The 22,204-nt window shown below is 36.9% G+C and overlaps 1 protein-coding gene across 1 annotated transcript in view; it reads left to right on the forward strand.

Moving 5' to 3' along the window:
• adamts14 (ADAM metallopeptidase with thrombospondin type 1 motif, 14) overlaps nucleotides 1-22,204 on the forward strand; it is a 205,587-nt gene that overhangs the window by 166,156 nt on the left and 17,227 nt on the right. Inside the window, exons 11-15 of the mRNA XM_030122123.1 lie at nucleotides 220-527; nucleotides 3,613-3,785; nucleotides 4,859-4,992; nucleotides 6,170-6,293; nucleotides 8,087-8,167. Coding sequence (XP_029977983.1) covers nucleotides 220-527; nucleotides 3,613-3,785; nucleotides 4,859-4,992; nucleotides 6,170-6,293; nucleotides 8,087-8,167 — 820 coding nt within the window. The remainder of the gene's footprint in view (nucleotides 1-219; nucleotides 528-3,612; nucleotides 3,786-4,858; nucleotides 4,993-6,169; nucleotides 6,294-8,086; nucleotides 8,168-22,204) is intronic.

Below are 22,204 nucleotides of genomic sequence, written 5' to 3' on the forward strand. Positions count from 1 at the left end.
AAAGAAGAGGGAGGGAGGAAGAGAACGAAAGAAAGAAAGAAAGAAAGAAAGAAGAGGGAGGGAGGGAGGAAGAGAGAAAGAATGTAAGAAAGAAAAAAAGGAAGAAGAGGGAGGGAGGAAGAGAGAGAAAGAAAGAAAGAAAGAACGAGGAGGGAGAGAGAGAAAGAAGAAAGAAAGAACAAAAGACAGACAGACAGACTCTGAACTGGTATTATTTAGTTTCCAGCTCTGCTGACCTCTGCTAAACTCCATTACCAGTCTGTTACTGTGAAGGTCAACACCTGCCTGTGCTTTCTCTCACTGGTTTTCTTTTTCTTTTTCTTTTTTGCTGGCGTCTGGGTTTTCTTTCTTTCATTTTCTTTTTTGCCGGCGTCTCAGTGGTGCTTTAAGGGCCACTGTATCTGGAGGTCCAGTCCGGAGCCTCAGGGCCACGATGGGAGCTGGGGTTCCTGGTCCAAGTTGGGCTCCTGCTCCAGGACGTGTGGAGGCGGAGTCCGCTCCCGCAGCAGACAGTGCAACAACCCAGCGTGAGTGGACACACACTGCAATACACACAAACAACACTGACCGCTGTGTGTGTGTGTGTGTGTGTGTGTGTGTGTGTCTGCTGGATAACATGTCGATACGATCTTTGGCTGGAGGGTGTGTTTCTCCGACAGATGACGACACACAGTGAAGCCTGAACACAGACCACAGCTTTATTGATTCTGTTCCTTTGCTCATGTTCTGTTCGCTTGTACTGATCTGTAATACTGAACCCAGCTGACCTCTGTGTTTCTGCTGGAAACCTGATCAGCTGATCACATGTAGCCTTTGCCTTCTGGAGTACAGATGGATTTTGGGTTAAGGATCAGACAGGGGAAAACAGTTTACTGATACGATCAATACTTTTGGAGTTATTACACTGCAAAAATCTAAATCTGACCAAATGTATTTTTGTCATTTCTAGTCAAAATATCTCATCATACTTAAAATAAGACATAATCACCTAAAGAGGAACTTTACAGTGGGTACGGTTAAATGATGTGTTTTAAATCCGATTTATTTTTTCAGAAGAAATTAATCCAGAACTAAAGTATTTTCTCTTTTGTTTACATGGAAATGTTAAACCTGAATAAAGGTTTACATGAGAAATGTTTATTTGGTTCTGGCAGCCCTTCTGTTAGCTTAGCATAGCAGAGTCACTGCATTTCCATGGTCACACGTAGCCAATTTTTTAAAGGTGATTTGTTGTCTTTTTTAAGTGATTTTGTGAAATCCGATTCTCCCTAATTATTTCTTTAGATCCGCGACTTACTGCACTCATACAATCTTGGGACTGTTGTGTTGACGGAAGTTGGAAAATCTTTTTGTTGGAAGGGATGCATGCGCTAAATTAGCTTTGCTTTACTGTTTTAGCTTTGCATTAGTTTGTATTTCCCAAGATTTTATTAGTGCAGTAAGTCACATGGCCATGATTTGAGCCTCAGTTTGTGATCATATTGACCCCACCGGACTAAAGGAATGATTAGGGAGAACTGAATTTCACTAAATCACTCATAAAATACTACAGATCACCTATAAAAACCTGGCTACGTCTGACCGTAGGAATGAAGCAATTATGCTAAACTAGGCTAAGCTAAGCTAACGGAAGGACTGCGAGAACAAGTCAATCGGTGCACTGCAGTGTAAACTGATTTGCCCACTTAACGAACTCATTAGTGCATGACAAATGAATGAATAAAAAACAAGTGGTGAACTGTTCCTTCAGGGTTTTCCAGGCTGGTAGATCCCATCAGAATAGACCACTGGAACGGTTTGGTAAGACTAGACTGCAGTGCATATTCTTCCACCAGCGCAGAATGTGTGCGTCATCACGACAGGACAAGACAACGAGCATGTGCAGAATGGAAGGAATAAAGTCCAAACGGAATAAAGGGTTTACATGTCCCAGGAAGAATTTAGACCAGATTCAAAAGTGGATTAAACCAGTGACTTTAATCAGGTTTAAATTTAATCCCAATTTTTCTTTTTCAACTGGAATAAAGTGTTTACATGGGCATCTGAAATAGGATCTAACATTTATTCAGATTAAACCAGGAATAAAAGTTGTCATGTAAACGCTCGGAGTGAGATATAAGAACGTATTTTTACCTCCACCAGGAGGTATTGTGATCACTTTGCTTTGTGTGTTTGTTTGTTTGTCAGCAAATTTACAGGAAAACTATTCCAACCATCTTCACCACATTTTACCCACAGATAGGCCTAGGCCCTGGGACCAACACATTCAATTTTGGGCTAAGTAGGCCAAAGTTCAAGGTCACAGCAAGGTCACAAAATCTCAGATTTTCCTATCTCTCATCATTGAGCAATTTTTGAAAATTCATTAAAAATTCAAAACGACTCCGATTAGCCTCCAATTTGATCCACCCGTAACTTATAACAATATCTTGTGTCTGGTACAAAATTGTCCACATCCACTGTGGAATGTGGACTCTGTGGACATTTACATTTAACGTTGAAAATCCCATTTACCACACATTTTTCATTTACATATGTTTCTGTCTGGTTTATATATGTTTCTATGTTGTTTACTGCTGGTTGGCTGGTTTATATCTGTTTCTATCTGGTTACCTCCACCAAGGAGGTTATGTTTATGCCAGGGTTTGTTTGTTTGTTGGTTGGTAAATTGGTTGGTTAGCAAGATTACTCAAAAAGTTATGGATGGATTTTCATGAAATTTTCAGGAAATGTTGATGCTGGCACAAGGAAAAAAACGATTAAATTTTGATGGTGATCGGGGGCGGGGGCCCGGGGGGGGGGGCACAGATCTGTCTTGGCAGAGGTCTGTGGTCTCCGAGTGCTTTTCTAGTTACATAATAGATCTTGAAAATCTTATTTCAAGAAATCTTACCAAGATAATTTTCACTTGTTCTATTGGCAGATTTTTTTTTTTTTTGCTAAATTCAAGAATTTTTTTTTGCTTAATTCAAGAGTTGTTTTTTTTTTTTTTTGCTTAATTCAAGAGTTGTTTTGTTTTTTTTGCTTGATTCAAGACTTTTTTTTTTTGCTTAATTCAAGATTTTTTTGTTAATTCAAGATGTGGGTTTTTTTTTGCTTAATTCAATTTTTTTTTTTTGCTAAATACAAGACTTTTTTTGCTAAATTCAAGACTTTTTTTTTTTTTTGCTTAATTCAAGAATTTTTTTTTTGCTTCATTCAAGAGTTGTTTTTTTTTTGCTTAATTCAAGATTTTTTTTTGCTTAATTCAAGCTAAAAATCTGCCAACGGAACAAGTGAAAATTATCTCAGTAAGACACCTCCCCCCCGCTAACTTGATTGCTAACTATAACCTAAATTATCATCACTATTAGATTGTGACTATTATTATTTGTTGCTGATTGGAGTTTGTTATGTTCTGTATGACAAAATGATAAATAACTAATAAAAACTAAATGTCCAAAAAAAACCCAAAAAACTATATTATGTCATTTGTGACCTGAAACACCTGAATTCAACGTGTCCCATTACTTTTGTCCATATAGTGTTTTTTGCCCACTCTTCTGACGTCAGTCCTTATCATATAAACCTGAAGTCTTTAAGTCTTTCTGTCGTTGGTGTGTTTTGGTTCAGACCTGCTTACGGCGGTCGGGACTGTCCCGGTTCTGCGTTCGACTACCAGATGTGCAACACCGAGGAATGCGCCGGCCCTTACGACGACTTCCGCGCTCAGCAGTGCGTCCAGAGGAGCAACAAATACCACAAAAACATCAAGCACACCTGGCTGCCGTATGAGCACCCAGATGGTAAGAGTGAGCAGAGGCAGGACGTGCACAACTGGACTGGACACATATGTGGACAGGAGGAGCTCATTCACACAGACAGAGTCCTGCTGGTGGACATGTTTACGTGGTCCAATGTGTGTGTGTGTGTGTGTGTGTGTTTACATGTCCATAAAAGTCAGACTACTGCGAGTAATCGGACACTTGTAGTAATCAGATCTAATGTATTTACATATACTTTAAAAATGCGATATTTGATAAACCCTGGTGTAGATGCTCCAGTCTCTATCTATCTATCTATCTATCTATCTATCTATCTATCTATCTATCTATCTATCTATCTATCTATCTATCTATCTATCTATCTATCTATCTATCTATCTATCTATCTATCTATCTATCTATCTGTCACTAACCCATCCATCCATCCATCCATTACCCATCCATCCGTCTGTCTATCCATCCGTCCGTCCATCCATGCATGCATCCATCCATCCATCCATCCATCTATTCGTTCGTCCATCCGTCCATCCATCTGTCCGTCCGTCCATCCGTCCATCCATCGTTCATCCCTCCGTCCGTCCATCCATCCATCCATTACCCATCCATCCATCCATCCATCCATCCATCCATCCATCCATCTATTCATTCGTTGATCCATCCATTCATCCTTCCGTCTGTCCATCCGTCCATCCATGCATGCATCCATCCATCCATCCATCCATGCATCCATCCATCCATCTGTTCGTCCATCCATCCATCCATCCATCCATCCATCCATCTATTTGTTCATCCGTCCGTCCATCCATCCATCCAGCCATCCATCCTTATTGTCTCTACACATGCTCAGACATAACAAATCTAAATAAATCCCATTCACCTGTATACATACATGCAGGAAGACAGAGTAATTGAGGACAAATCCAGACGTTTTAATCTGATTTCTCATAATCAGATGACTGCTGTTATCTCATGAAACAGATCAGATTATCCTGTTCACTTAAATAATCTGACAACTCCAAAAAATCAGATAAGGATCTGAGTATGGGTGTGCATGTAAATAAGGTGTGTGTCTGTGTGTGTTTTTGTGTTTTTAGAGAGCCGTAAATGCGAGCTGAGCTGTGTGTCCAAAGAAACCGGGGAGGTGGTGTTCATGAACCAAGTGATGCATGATGGGACGCGCTGCAGCTACTCCGACCCCTTCAGCGTGTGCGCTCGAGGAGAATGTCTGGTGCGTCTTTACCTGAACACAAACACTAACTCATCACTGTTTTTCTGGCGGCTGTTTATCAGGTTGTTGATGATGATGATAATAATAATAATAATGTTTTCCTCCTTTTGAAGTTACTTTTTAATTACCTGTCAACAAAACAAGACTAATCTGGAATCACACCAGCCTCTGCTGACATTTACAAAATGCCTCTTTATGTAATAAGATGAATTATTTCAGATATGCTTCTATAAAAATGTCTGCCTAAATCGCAGTATAATTAGATGTTCTGGAGACTTTATAAAACATCCAATTAAAACTTAGAATGTAAGTTATTAAAAGTTATCTTTTTGTGGAGACATAAATCTTTCCCTAACCCTGTATTGTTAACTCTTTAAACCAGTGTTTTTCAACCTTGGGGTCGGGACCCCACGTGGGGTCACCTGGAATTCAAACGGGGTCGCCTGAAATTTCTAGTAATTGATAAAAAATTATAACTTACTAATAAAAAATTTACATATATAGCCTAAATGTTGCCTAAAATTAACCTTTATTTGCAACATATTATAGCAAACTATTACACGATCACAAAGATCAAAAAGTTATGGACAGATTTTGATGAAATTTTCAGGGTTTGTTGGAAATAGGAGAAGGAAGAAATGATTAAATTTTGGTGGTGATCGGGGGTGGGGGGGCCCACGGGGGGGCCCATTTCCAACAAACCCTGAAAATTTCATCAAAATCTGTCCATAACTTTTTGAGTTATGTTGCACACTAACGGACAGACAAACAGACAGACAGACAAACAAACAAACAAACAAACCCTGGCAAAAACATAACCTCCTTGGCGTAGGGGGGGGCCCACAGGGGGGGCCACTGATCAGCCTTGGCGGAGGTCTGCGCTCTCCGAGTGCTTCTAGTTTGCAACATATTATAGCAAACTATTACACGATCAAAAACAAATTCATTTTAGCCAAAAAAAAAAAAGTCCAGTTGAGGCTTGTATTGTTGCAGTTGACAGTTTGGACGTTCCTGTGTTTCCAGTACACATCTTGTCATACCGGGCTCAGGGAGGCTGGATCCCACAGACAGTTTGGAGTGGGGTCATTTCCCATCATCATAATGTCAGTGTGTGTTCAGTACAGACGGAGCATGGCCCTCAGCTCATACTCTGTCTTTTCCCTCTTCCTGCACACAGCACGTCGGCTGCGACAAGGAGGTCGGCTCATATAAAGAAGAAGACAAATGTGGAGTGTGCGAAGGCGACAACTCCCACTGTCGCACCGTCAAACTGACACTCACCAAGACGCCCAAGAAAAATGGTAATTATCCACCAACTGGCCCCGCAGGCTCCTTGTCTTTCATTATGTGAGACAGCTGCCATGTTTTCAACTCAGCATCCTCAGGCCAAAAAAACAAAACAAAAAAAACCCCACATTTTTCTACTCATTTTCAGAACATAACACATTTTTGGCAAACGGAGACACAAACTTTCTGTCTCCACATTTACTAAGGAGTAAGTGGAAACACACGTAGGCGGCATGATCCGTGTTCTATGTTCCAGCTGACTTTAAAAACAGGTATATGTAGGTTTCATCTCCTGTCAGTACGCATGTCAGTGGAACTGATGAAGACCTGGGGTGTGTTCAATTTTTTTTAAAAATCAACTTTTATAACCACTTTTTACTTGACCTCATTACCTCCGGCAGGAGGTATTGTGATTGCTTTGCTTTGCGTATTTGTGTGCGTGTTTGTTTGTTTGTTTGTTTCTTTGTTAGCAAGATAACTCAAAAAGTTATGGACGGATTTAATGAAATTTCCAGGAAATGCTGATACTGGCACAAGGAAGAAATGATTAAATTTTGGTGGTGATCGGGAGTGGGGGTTGGGGGCAATTCTGTCTTGGCAGAGGTCTGCGCTCTCTGAGTGCTTTTCTTGTTTGCAAATGTCTTGTCATTTAACCTTAAAGACCCAAACGTCAACCGCAGATCAAAAGCATCTTCGGATCTAAGATGTTTACTACCTATACAATACAATACAATACAATACAGTACAATACAATACAATGCATCCATCCGTTCGTCCCTCCCTCCCTCCCTCCATCCATCCATCCATCCATCCATCCATCATCTTCCACTTATCCGGGGCCGGGTTGCAGGGGTAACAGTCTAAGCAAGGATGCCCAGACCTCCCTCTCCCCAGACACCTCCTCCAGCTCTTCTGGGGGGACCCCGAGGCGTTCCCAGGCCAGCCGAGAGACATAGTCTCTCCAGCGTATCCTGGGTCTTCCCCGAGGTCTCCTCCCGGTGGGACATGCCTGGAACACCTCCCCAGGGAGGCGTCCAGGAGGCATCTGAAACAGATGCCCGATCCACCTCAGCTGGCCCCTCTGGATGTGGAGGAGCAGCGGCTCTACTCTGAGCTCCTCCCTGGTGGCTGAGCTCCTCACCCTATCCCTAAGGGTACACCCAGCCACCCTGCGGAGGAGACTCATTTCAACCGCTTGTATCCAGGATCTTGTCCTTTTAGTCATGACCCAAAGCTCATGACCATAGGTGAGGGTAGGAACGTAGATTGACCAGTAAATCGAGAGCTTCGCCTCTCGGCTCAGCTCCTTCTTCACCACAACCAACCGATACAGTGACTGCATCACTGCAGATGCTGCACCGATCCGTCTGTCAGTCTCACGCTCCATCCTTCCCTCACTCGTAAACAAGACCCCAAGATACTTGAACTCCTCACAATGTAATGCAACGCAATGCAGTACCGTACCATGCCATGCCATGCCATACAATACAATACAATGCAATGCAATACCGCACCGTACCATACAGAAAAGTAAGTACAGAGGATGATATTATAATAAATGGTGATAAATCACTCAAAAAATGTTAAATAGAGAGAAAAAAATCATTTGGGAACTGCCACAAAAGTGCCTCTGGGTCTTTATGAGTTAACTGACTGCTCAGTGCTAATATGCCAATGCTAATGCTAGGTGGTGTGTGTCAGCAACCGAATTTCCCTACGGTGATAATAAAGTGAGTTAAAGTTGACCTTAACCAGAATAAGGGGTTAATTTCTCATCTGCACCTCATTTTTTTATGTGTCTTATTAGGAATGCTGAAGATGTTCGACATCCCAATAGGAGCCCGCCACATTGTTATCGAAGAGAACGAGACCTCGCCTCATATAATTGGTGAGTATGTGTCACATCCTGCAGGTTGATAATAGGACTAAGTGGAAGGTAATGACCTCCACTGATAAGGTTTTTTTTGCTCAGGGGTTCTGCAAAAGCTGTAACTCAGTGAAAGAATAGAGAAACCTTTTGAATGCAAATACAGAAAAAAAACCTGTTTTAATATCTTTTTCTCACTGAACCTCAAATAAAGAAGGTTTCTTTATTTTGTCAAAAGTTAAAAGATTAGAATTCTTTTCAAAGATTAAAAATTCATGGGAAGGAAAGCTTCTCGCACCAAAAATGAGTTTGTTGGAGGTGCTCTTTGGAAAAAGGGATTCATAAAGTAGATATCAAACTGGGAAAAAAATCCAAGGCACTCTCTTTAAACATTAAAATGCCTTTATTAACATGGCACGGTCATATCTAGACCTAAAAAACACTTCTACGCGTTTCGGCTTCGAGCCTTCATCAGGAAGTCAAACAGGAGGTCAAGCAGGTTGACTTGTTAATAAAGATTTTTTAATGTTTAAAGAGAGTGGGTTTTTCTTACGGTTTGATATCTTTTCAAAGATTCTAAGATTTTTCACTAGAACATAAGGGCGCGTTTGAAAAGGAATTACCAATTTGTTAGCCATATTAGTGTTGTATTATGTTTTTGTTTGTTCAAAAGTAATAATATTTGAGCATTGAGGCCCGATGTATCAAATATGATACAAAATTGAAACTCAAAAAAACAAAAAAAAAGTATTTTATTTTATTTTATTAAGCCTTTATTTAGGCAAATTAAGAAAACATTCTTATTTATAACTGTGTCCTGGCAAAAGGCAGGGCTTTTTGAGGAAGAGGGAAAAGGATCTAAAAAACGAGACTAAAATTAAACAAATAGGGCAATCAAAACACTAGAATAAGTTAACATGTTTGCTCTATAACACCAAACGTATCATATTTGATATGAGTTTTGAAGCCTTCTACATGATCAGTGCGATATTTTTTTACTTGAAAAACCTGATGTATACAATTAGATACATGCAATACACAGATAATCCACCAGGGGGGAGGAATTCATTCACCAGAGGCCTTTCCAGGGGCACTACAAGACTGTCATTAATGAGGAAGGAGGCAGAACTTCAATTTTGAAAAAGAATTACCAATTTGTTAGACAAGTTTGTGTTATATTATGTTTTTTGTTTGTTCAATAAGAATGATAATAACAATAATTGAGCATTGAGACCCGATGTATCAAATGTGATACAAAACTGAAACTCATACTTGGAAATTGATATTTAAAAAAAACATTTTTTGGGTTCAGAAGGACCAATTAAGGTCTCCTATTTCAAAGAACTGGAATTTTCTGTCAATGATTTAATGGTTCAGGCTTTACAGGGTGAATAATTTTGATCAGAAGTATAACGTGATGATACATAACCCTTTAATTGGCTATTTTTTTATGGCCGGTGCACAAAGTCTCAACACCAGATGCTTGGAGTGTAACGTGCTGTGAGCGTGCTCATGCTTTGGCGAAAGAGTGGAGGGAATATTAGCAAATGTCGGAAAAATGGGAAAATGCAAGTTTCAGCAGAAGTGATAGGAGGAGGAACTGTTCAGAACCTGGTTAAAGCCTGTCGATGGTAAACCGATGTATGTGCATTAAAGCATTAAATAAGATTTGCTGATACCTGCAGAAACCCCGTGAATGCATTTAAGTTTTTTGTTTAGCTCTAACCTTCAAGTTAATTACATTTCACAAATAATCAGAAGAAGAGGGAAAAACAAGTCAAAAAGTCTCATTTAATCCTGCTGCCCTTTTATGAACCCATTCACATCAAATTCAGAGACAACAGAGTGTATCATGCAGTAGGGCCGTGCAATTAATCGAAATTCAATTACGATTTCAATTATTACACGCAACGATTACAAAAATTATGTAATCGAGAAAAAACGATTATTAATTTTGAGTTGTTTTAATTCACGCGCACGCAAGCTACCATGAGCTGCTCGACCCCGCCCCCCTCTAAGCTACTGCTGCCAGCTAGCCAGCAGGTCCACCCCAAGAGGACAGTTGTACCTAGCGGTCTGGAAAAATGGCAAAAGAATCACAGCAGAAGTGCTTGGTAAACAAAAAGGCAAGTCAAATACAATTGTATGGAATCACTTTGGGTTTGATGAAGAAGACGAAGAGCAAAAACACATCACGTGCAAAAAGTGTTTCGTAGTTGTGTCCGCACCGACCGCTAACACAACAAACCTTTGTAACCATCTGAAGTTTAACCACCGCCACCTTTATCATAATCTTATGAAAAACTAAAACGCATAAAAACAACTTCATCTGCAATGCAATCTTCAGTCTCCAAATCTCTTTACGCTGCAACTCCCGTATTAACCTAACCCAACCCGTATAACCCTAACGTACATATTCTACAGGGGTTGGACAAAATAATGGAAACACCTTAAAAAATCAACAAAATATAATTTAATATGGTGTAGGTCCGCCTTTTGCGGCAATTACAGCCTCAATTCTCCGAGGTATTGATTCATACAACTTGTGAATTGTTTCCAAAGGAATTTTAAGCCATTCTTCGGTTAGAATACCCTCCAACTCTTTTAGAGACGATGGCGGTGGAAATCGACGTCTTACTTGAATCTCTAAAACTGACCATAAATGCTCAATAATGTTGAGGTCTGGGGACTGTGCCGGCCATACGAGATGCTCAACTTCATTAGAATGTTCCTCATGCCATTCTTTAACAATTCTAGCTGTATGGATTTGGGCATTATCATCTTGAGGTGAAGGTGTTTCCATTATTTTGTCCAACCCCTGTAGATGGCTGATGTATACAGAAGGCCTTAACTGAAACCTCACGGCACACCACTGAATTTACTGTTTCATACTACATTGAACATACTTGAATTTATAATTTGCACTTTACGTGAGGTTTTTTTTTTTATTGCTACAGTTCTATGGCAAGTCTATAGCAGTTTAATTACAGTGCACTATTTATTTACAAAAGGAAACATACTTGAATTTACAGTACACTTATTGCATTCAAAGATTTTTTTGTTTCGTACAAAAGTGAACATACTTTGTTTTAGTGGTTAAAAGCTTTATTTATATTTAAAGAGTGTATTTTACATTGCTTTGCAAGAAAAAAATAAACAACTTTAATGTTAACAAATAATCGTTTTTAATAATCGTGATTTCAATTATTGCTAAAATAATAGTGATTTTTTTTTTTTTCTATAATCGAGCAGCCCTATCATGCAGTGTGATTCTGTCTGTGCTCAGAAGTGCAAAATGAGAGCAGAACTACACAGACCAAATATAAAAAACATGACCATGGCCCAAAGTTTGCACTTCAACTGTGAAATCTCCCTATGGTATAAATTAGTGTTGAAATGTGTCAAAAGGTCAGACAAAGGCACGAAAAGATGGTAGTCTATATTTTATAAGTACTAACATAAAAATAGTTTGGTAAATTTTGATTTCTTTTCTGTTTTCCGGTTCACAAAGGGGCTCACTGCCTCCTCTGCCACCTCAGATATTATAATAACAGTGTTCTCGTGGATTATGAATGTGATAAAAGTTACATGATGCACATTTCTGTGCAGAGTGGACCTATCTGTAGGACAGTCGTCTCTGAAGTGACAGTACAGTCTGTTACACCTATTTCTGCCGATGTACACTAGCGGTCAAAAGTTTTAGAACACCCCAGTTTTTCCAGTTTTGTATTGAAATTCAAGCAGTTCAAGTCCAATGAACAACTTGAAATGGTACAAAGGTAACACTGGTCTACAAGGAAAATGCTTCCAGAATAAAAGTAATGAAATTTTACCACATGAGAGTCACTGATAAAGAAAAATCAAGTCAAAAATGCTGGTTGGCTGAACTTTCCAAAATACAGCCTTGGGTCAAAATGTGAAATTCAAGAATTAATGAGAGAATGGGTTTGATTCAAAAGGAATATTTGTCTCAGAGCTACAAGATCTACTTCAAAACACTGTCTGCACATTAGAATACATTCACTTTACAGGTTCTATTTAGTGGAAGATTTATAAAACTATTATATAAATGTACATAAACCAGTATATATGTGTAATAACACTTAATCATATACCTTGAAAACATTAGCAAACCGGCACTTTTGTCATTTATTTTCCAATTAATCTTATTAAAATACGTAACATTTAGCACATTTAATCTCTGAAGCAAATCATTTCTAAAAAATTATAGACCAGTGTAAGCGGTGAACTGCCAGAGGAAAAAAAAAAAAAGGTAAGGTTAAACGAAACGGAAAAATAATGTACATTTCAGAATTATACAAAAAGGTGAACAAGAAATGGGTTAACAACTTAAAGCAGTTCTGCAGCAATGGAGGTTGATCAAGCCTCGAAAGTTGGTGCTACCAATTCCTACAGCTGTCCCAACATTTCTTGATTCCTTCCAACCCCCTCTGTCTGCATAAAAGTAGTGTTGGAACACACTTTGGTACCATACCGTTGGGAGCATTATTTCAATAGTATTGTACTGCAGAAAGTAGTGTGTTACTACAGTCTACTCGCGTTATACCGCCAACTTCCGTTCACGGCCAAATTGGCGGTATAGCGAAAATGGCGTTACAACGGGTTGCGTCCATAATGTGCATGTCTTTACTATGTGATGTCTGCCTCCGTTAACCCGTTCTAATTGCGTTTCTAAATAAATCTTGATTCTGTTATGTTGTAAGGGATCATTTAAAGTGGGGAAACATTTGAAGCATTATTATACTGTGTCGGGAAATGACACCCCATCATCTTGAGGCTTTGGCTTAATCCCACGTCCTCTTCCCGACATCCTGACCTACTGAGTGTTCTGCGATAAATGAACGGTGGCCGTTCCGTAGACCTACTCGTAGCTTGTCGCGATCAGCGTCTGGCGCGTTTGTTTCAGTGCATTGTTAAAATGTATGTGTACTCGATGGCAATCACGCTGGCGGTATAACGGTCGGGAAATCAATGGTATAAGTGTTGTTTGTGCATGGAACTGGGCTGGCGGATGGCGAGAGGCGGAAATGGCGGTAGCTAATGGAATAATGCATTGGGGATTTTTGTGCAATGGTTTTGGTCGGCGGTGAGCGAAAATGGCAGTATAACGGCGGGCGGTTTAACGAGAGTAGACTGTATAAAAATGGAAAAGAGGAAAAGGCAATTAATGATAGAAGAGAGACAGAGCATCAGAACACTTAAAAATGTAGGTCTGTCCTACAGAGAAATGTCCAAGAAAGTCCAGGTGTCAGTCAGTCCAGTTTCCTTCACCATCCAAAGGCATTCAGAAACTGGGGGAAATGCTGACAGGAAGAGGTCTGGAAGAACCAAAAACACAACAGAATCAGAAGACAAGTTTATGACAGTCAACAGCTGTGTGATAGGAGACTCACAGGACAACAGCTTCAAACACAGTGAAGATAGAGGTTGTAGTAAGCAAGTCTGAGTTTACACTGTGAACAGAAGACTTCCAGTTGCAGGTTGGATCAGTCCATAACACCTTCCTCCAGTCTTCAGTAGTCCACTGGTGGTGTGTCACGGCCCAGGCAAGCCTCTTTTTCTGATTCTGAAGTCTCAGCAACGGCTTTCATGCTGCAACTCGACCCATCAAACCTGCAACTGTCGTGTCATGCTGTTCCACGTCATAGAGGAGAGCTAACGGCAGTGTATTCCAAAATTATTAACCCTTTCATGCATGAATTATGAGAACCTTAATCAAGATTATTTTTCCTGAGTATTTTTATTCCTCTTTAGGCATGAAAAAAAAACAAACAATGTGATTGAATTTTTTTTTTTTTTTTTAAATCAACCTGTTTTTCGTGGAGTTACGAAAATGTCCACTCAGCTACACCATGAATTTTATTCTTGAAGCAAAGAAACATGTATTTAAAACCCAATATCATTAAGTGATATGAAAACAGTGAAATGAAACCATGTTTAATGCAGCTTATCTGATGTTTTCTCACATTTTAACATATTCTAATACTAGTTATTACTCACTTCATGGAGATAATATGCAAAAAATAAATATTAACAATTGATTTCCACTCAAGATTCAATCAAGAACAGCAAAGTTACAATAATGGTATGAATTGCAGTTTATGAGATGATGCATAAGTGTCCACTGTGTTGGCTGATATGGAAATGAAACAACAAAACCCATGAATATACAAGAGTAAAGCTGTAGGATAACTGTCCACTGTAGTGACCACTATGCATAAAAGGGTTAATATTACTAATATCTCCCACATGCCAAACTGCATCAGTCAGCTCTTTACAGATTTTGTATGATGCCTGAGACACACACACCTGACGTGCAAGGCTGCTTCCTGTCCCGCCCCCTGGCAACTGCTTAGCAACGTGAATTAAATCAGTCTCTCCTGATTTTTAAAAAGGGAATTTTAGAGAAAAAATATATTTAATGTTGAGATGGGACTATTCCTTAACTATAGGGACCAACTGGCCAATTAAAAACAACTCAGTTTCTCAGAACCGCACAGATACACACAGACAGATGATCTGAAACCTTTCAGTATTACATATATGTATATATGTACACACTAGGGCTGTCAAAATTAATATATTAACATGGATTAATCCATCATCATGATTAATCTGAAAAATGACCTGTTTTGTTTTTTTACAATACAGTTGTGGAAAAAATTATTAGACCACCCCTTGTTTTCTTCAATGTCTTGTTCATTTTAATACCTGGTACAACTAAAGGCACATTTATTTGGACAAATATAATGATAACAATAAAAATAGCTCATAAGAGTTTTTTTCAGAGCTGATATCTATCCATTTTCCATGGTTTTCTTGATAATAACCAAAGGCACTTCAGTTCTTACATCAATATCTATGACATTGTACTGACAAAAACAGTGTTTTTAGACGTTCCATGTTTTCTTTTCTGTCTGTTTTAGTCACATGATACACACAGGAGTTAGTACTGGATTGCATAACTGTTGCTTTTGAGGACTTTTGATGGTCTAATAATTTTTTCCGCTACTGAAAAAAATAAACTAATCCAGATGTCCAGACGTGAATGAAACGCTACCAAAAAGGAAACAGAGTTACCACTGTCTAATAAATCCTCTAATTCGATAGAGGTGTTATTATTAGTTTCTAGAATAAAACAGTACATAGATCTATAAATACTAAGATCAGCATTCTGTTGATTTTCTCTATATGGATTATACGACTAAAGCAAACTCATGGCATGCTTTCATTTGTTTTCATTTCCAACAGCGCTTTGTCAGAAACCACTGTGACAAATCTAATGTGTATGGTTTATCCTGGAGGAATATTAGAAATGTCAATATAATTAGCACATCAGGGGTGCCATTGTTGGAAAGAGGAAAAAAAAAAAAAATGGACTAATGTTTCCAGATATAAGCTACACCGACAGAGTAATGAGTACATGGAGATGAGCAGGTGGAGAAAACACTGAGCTGATAACGGAATGACTAATTAAATGATCCCAGTGTGGCATGAGTAATGAGACTGAAGCGTTAAATGACAGATGTGAGGACGGGGATGCACAATCTGATTTCTATTAGCGCTGACGGGACTGTATCTGAATGAGTTCCTGTTACTGTTTAATAATAATTCAACTCTTTTTTTTTTTTTTATGAACTCATACTGTTAAAAAAAAAAAAAAAAAACGTTAAAAAAAATAGTATTATTCTGGCAGCATGGGTGCCGAAAAAATACTGTTAAATAATGGCAAATAACCATCTCATAAAACTACGGTAATTTTCCATAATTAAAATACAGTTTTTTTGCCCTAACTTTACATGAGATTTTGCATATTTCTTTGACTTTTTAATGTTTAATAAAGAATATTTATATGTATTAAAACAATCAAATTACCTATAAATATATATTTAAATAATTTTCAGTAAGACTCAGTTGTACAATCCACTGATAAAAACTATATTTGGACAGTTTATCAGTGCTTGTACATGTTATACATTCACAAAAATACATTTATTCAACATTTTTGTTGTATTTTTCAATTACCAAACAAATCTTCACCGTAAAAAAAAACTGTAAAAAAAACGGTATTATTCCAGCAGCAGGGGTGCCGAAAAAATACTGTTGAATAACGGAAAATAATCATCTCATAAAAATGCAGTAATTTTGCATAATTAAAATACAGTTTTTTGCCCTAACTTTACATGAGTTTGCTTTTTTTTTTTTTTTTTTTTTTTTAACTTTTTATGTTTAATAAAGAATTTTTACATGTGTTAAAACAATCAGATTACCTATAAATGTATACATAAATAATTTTCAGTGAGACTAAGTTGTACAATCCACTGATAAAAACTATATTTTGACAATTTATCAGTGCTTATACATGTTATACATTCACAAAAATACATTTATTCAACATTTTTGTTGTATTTTTCAATTAACAAACAAGTCTTGTTAAACTTACAGAACAAATACTTCTTTTACGGTTAATTGTCAGTAATTTTATCTTGTTTTATTATAATTTTTTTGACAGTATTAAACTTTAAATTAACAGTTTGATCTCAAATAGAAAATAAATATTTGTAAAATTATGACACATTTGCAAAAAAATAAACAGTTCTATGCATTTCTTACAATTTTTTTTTTTTTTGACAAAAATGGCCACTCATTTAACCCCCTAAGTAAATTTTAGCCGATGTAAAAAATCAAGGTCAATGAAGTTACCATATTTGGTTCCTTACCTGCAAGTGGCCAAAAAAAAAACAAAAAGTAAATATTAAAATTACAAGAAAAACACATGTAAGGACCACATTAGACCTGAGATTGGTGCCTCACTGTTCGCACTGTAACTGTTGCTGCCACTGTCTTGTAATGTATGTGGAAGTTACCAAAAATAGTCACTTACCCAATAAAAGGATAAGGGAGGTCAGGATAAAAAAAAAAAAAATGTACAGGTTCAGAACATCATCATATTTAAGTGTCATTCTAATTTAGTTGTACATTAGTCAATGTATATAAACTGAAGTAGTATTGTCATTGTATTTACATGTGCACTGTTAGTCACCAACACAAATCAGATAAAGAAAGCAATGATTCAATGCGATTTCAACATGTATTTTTTATTGCAACTCATGTTCAATAAGTTTTCAACCACTAATCCTATCAATACATGTAAATAATTCAGGTAAAATTCACTTTCTCAGCTTTTCAGAGCCATCAAATGCATCTTTTTTTGATGTTCAAAGGCTGTTTTTGTGTTTAGTTCATGATATTTTGCTGTTTTCGTCAGTTTTCTCTGTGACATAATTTACAAATGATATACTGAGTTTTAACCTTTAAAGACCTAAATGACTGCCGAATGATTTTTTTTATTCTATATTTAACCTTTCCTAAGTGATTTATCACCATTCATTCAGATTTTATCCCCTGCATTTTGCATTTTCAATGAAAAGGAAATATTTTCCTGTATTTAGATAAAAGTTCAGTCAATTGAGAAAAAACAACAACAAAGAAAACTGAAGAAAAAGCAGCACAATATAATTAGTTCAACCAAAAACAGCCTCTAAACATCAAAAAGATTAATCTGATGGCTCTGAAAAGCCAAGAAACTGACTTTTACCTGAATTATTTACATGTATTGATAGGATTAGTGGTTAAAAAGTTTTTAAACATTTTAGATCAGTGGACCTCAAAGCTTGCGGAAGACTTTCTTTGACAATGTTCAATTATATATTGTTTTAACCCTTAAAGACCTGAAGGACTATTTTACTGAGAACTGCTGAATGATTTTTTTCTCTATATTTAACCTTTCCTAAGTGGTTTATTACCATTTATTCAAATTTTATCCCCTGCATTTTTCAATAAAAATCATATATTTACTAAATTTAATTAAAATTTCAGAGTAAATTAAAATATTATTATAGGAAAAGAAACAAAACTGAAGAAAAAGTGTCTTTTTCAACAAAATATCATTAACTGAACGTAAAAACAGCCTCTGAACATTAAAAAAAGATTCATTTGATGGCTCTGAAAAGCCGAGAAACTGACTTTTACCTGAATTATTTACATGTATTGATAGGATTAGTGGTTAAAAAGTTATTAAACATTTTAGATCAGTGGACCTCAAAGCTTGCAGAAGACTTTCTTTGACATAATGTTCAATTATATATTGTTTTAACCCTTAAAGACCTGAAGGACTATTTTACTGAGAACTGCTGAATGATTTTTTTCTCTATATTTAACCTTTCCTAAGTGGTTTATTACCGTTTATTCAAACTTTATCCCCTGCATTTTTATATAAAAATCAGATATTTACTATATTTAATGAAAAGTTCAGAGTAAATTAAAATATTATTATAAAAAAAGAAACAAAAGTGAAGAAAAAGTGTCTTTTTCAACAAAATATCATTAACTGAACATAAAAACAGCCTCTGAACATTAAAAAAAAGATTCATTTGATGGCTCTGAAAAGCTGAGAAACTGACTTTTACCTGAATTAGTTACATGCATTCATAGGATCTGTGGTACATTCAACATATTAATAAATATTTATAAAATACAGGATTTTTATTGAAGAAACACAAACTACAAAGGATAATATTGTAATAAATGGTGATAAATTGTTTAAGAAAAGTTAAATAGAGAAAAATTCATTTGGGAACTGCCTGAAAAGTAACTCTGGGTCTTTATGGGTTAACAATAACACTGATTTTATTGCATTAATAGTATTTTTATGCGAGTTCAGGACCCTGATGATAATAAAAAAAAAAAGCTCATTGACTTACATTCAAACCATGTTTTTTAGTCTCGCATAAAAAGACGAATTCTGAATTCTGATCTTAGTAGAGAAGCAGTGCGCATTCACACAAAGTTTAGAAGTTATTTTACAAACTTTAAATGAATGGAGTTCACTTGTAATCTCCTTTGCTCTAAAACCTCATTCTCTTGATGATGTTAGTCTTTGTCCCAAAAGCTTTGCAAAATCTGACAAAAGAAGGCAAAACCATGCAAAGAATTAAAGCAGCAGCAGGAGTCTTACATTGTACATGTAGGTTTTTAAAGGAAAAGAACATGTTCAGATCTAACTCCTTTTATAATGACCAGCACTGAACTGCAGACATTTATTCTGTGATTTGATGCATGTTTAGGAGGTATTCAACACTGGAGCCACATGAGAAACTTTGACAGTTCTTAAGGGTCGGACTAATACACCTGCAGCTCTGCACAATTAAAAAAAAAAACAGTAAATGAAATAATACAATGATACACTGAAAAGTACTGCTGTAATATATAAAACCAAAAACCTGCTAAATCAGAAATCTCTCCATATATTGCATAATTCTTTCGTTTTAGTGCAAAAAATAACATTAAATCATGAAAATATTGACATTTACAAACTATCCTGGAACAATAAAATGTGAATAACCTGAACAAATATGAACAACCTGAAATGTCTAAAGAAAATTAAGCACAATTTTAACCATTTTCTGCCTGTTACTAAATGTTTAGCGTCTTTGTAGACCCGATCCATAACGCACATGTAGAAATGATAAGTCGGGGCGTAATATTGTTAAAATTGCACTTACTTTTCTTAAGAAATTTCATTTTTTTCATGTTATTCACGTCTTTTTTGTTTGAATAGTTTATAAAAGTAAGTATTTTCATTATTTAATGTTTTTTTTTTTTTTAATAAAACAGAAAAATTGGGAGTTATCATTATTTATAGGTTATTATGTTATTATTTCACTGATCCGGCCCTCTTGAGATCAAATCAGGCTGAATGTGGCCCCTGAAAGAAAATGAGTTTGAGACCCCTGATTTAGAGAGATTTTTTAAAGACATTTCGAATCTGTAAATAGTGAATATGAGTGATTTTTTTGTCAGTTTGTGACCTTATAACAGTTGTTTTACTGCACGAAGAGGGAAACTGTTGTCACGGCAACCAACGAGGAGGTAGACGACGATGTTCAATAACACACTAAGGCTGAAGTTTTGGCTTTCAGAGTATTTCAGTGAGTGCCTTATAAAGTCTGATCTTTAGTTCTGAGGTTATTATTAGTTTAGTTTCTGTGGGAGTTGTCAGACGAATACGGTCAAAACAGAAACCAAAAGTTAAGTATGACAAAGTTTAAGTGTACAAAAACAAAAACACACCATCCAGTGTTACTTACGAGAACTTTAGTGGAAAGTATGACATGTCTGTACAGATGAAACGCTGGATGTCTGTCCTCTGTCCTCTAGCAGTAACTCCCGCTGGAGGGGGTGTGAAAACTTCACAGAGGATTACCCACTCCTTCCCCACAGCTCACACTCATGAAGCAATCTCACTCTGTGTTGCGGTTAAACCACAATTTATTTATTTTTTTAATTTTTTTTAATTAACCCATGAAGACCCAAACATCCACCGCTGACCAAAATCATCTACTGATCTAAACTGTTGATCCATTAATTCTATCAATTCATATAAATAATTGGTGTAAAATACAGTTTGTCATCTTTTCATGGTCATCAGATATGACCCATTTGGATGTTCGGAGGATCTGTAGTTACCGTGGAAACACCGTCATCTTCTACAACATAGGTGTCAAACATGCGGCTCATCCTTCGCTTGCATAGTTTTTTTTTGTTTGATTGTTTTTTTCATGCTGAGAGAGGGATAAAAACCACTCTGGACCAAAAATTTTGATTAATGTTCTCATAATTCATGCCTGAAAGGGTTAATATAATGTCCTTTTCAATGGACATTTTTTTAATTTTTTATTTTAACCTCCTAAGACCCAGGAAATGTCAGCAAAGTACAAGGTTTTTTTTTTGTTTTTTTTAAATAAGTGCCTATATTGGAAACATCATGATGCAACAGTTTTTTCAGATGCAGTTTTTAAAATTTTTATGGAATGTCTTTTGTGGTGGACAGTTCTTTATATATATATATATATATATATATATATATATATATATATATATATATAAAAAGATGAAACTCTTGTCCACTACAGAGGACAAAAATGCATTGCTGGGTATCAGGAGGATATATACACACATACACACTTATACATACATATGCTGTACATATACACACACATACATACACTTACACATACGGGGGTTGGACAAAATAATGGAAACACCTAACATTGTGGCATCATAGAAGGTGTTTCCATTAATTTGTCCAACCCCTGTACCATGAATAAATAAATAAATAAATAAATAAAAGACACAGAGGACAGATGACTGACCATCCTACTGCTCTACAGCTGTTTGTTAAATGTTCTAATGCAAAGAAAAAGACAGTATTTACACTAGTAGCATAAATTTAGATGACCGGTTGACAGCTTTTTGCAAAGAAGAGTCATTAGTTGTTTTGTCAGTGTAACTTTTTTTGTCTCATATCTTACATTCCACCCATTCCAGGACCGCATGTTTCATCTCAGTATTATCATTAAAATTCTAACACTTAACAACACTGAAAACATAATCGATGCATTTGTATCTTCCAGGCACGACTACTGTAATGAGTAGTCTAGAGAGCTTCATTTTATTCACAACGCTGCAGCTAGAAACAAAAAAAACATGATTATATAACACACATTCCATCCTTTCAACGCTAGATACGACTGCAAACTGAGCTGATGGTGAGGTACTTTTTGAACTTAAAAGGTGGAATGATCTTATGATCTTCCATATCTGAGGTACGCACATGTTTCTCTCAATGCCAGGCTTTCAGTCGATAACACATCCCACACACAAAATGAAAAACTGCTTTTATTTACGTCATTGTAGTTGATCGTAACTCTTACAATTCGTCAAGGTCGTCTCCCTGTCCTGTTTCAGACTGGATTCTGTAGCCTTTGCTGGACTTGTCAAGGTCACAGCTATATATGAGAAGAAAGAAAGAACAGAAGAAGCCCTAGAAATGCCAAGGGCTGAGAGAGGAGATAGAGAAAATGTGGGGTGTGAAGATAACAGTGGTGCCAGTAGTGATGGGGGTGCTAGGGGCAGGACCACCCCCCCCCCCCCCCCCCCCCCCCCCAAGCTGAGAGGACGGTTCCAGCAGATACC

This window comes from Sphaeramia orbicularis, chromosome 19 (assembly GCF_902148855.1).
Source record: "Sphaeramia orbicularis chromosome 19, fSphaOr1.1, whole genome shotgun sequence".
Classification (NCBI taxonomy): Eukaryota; Metazoa; Chordata; class Actinopteri; order Kurtiformes; family Apogonidae; genus Sphaeramia; species Sphaeramia orbicularis.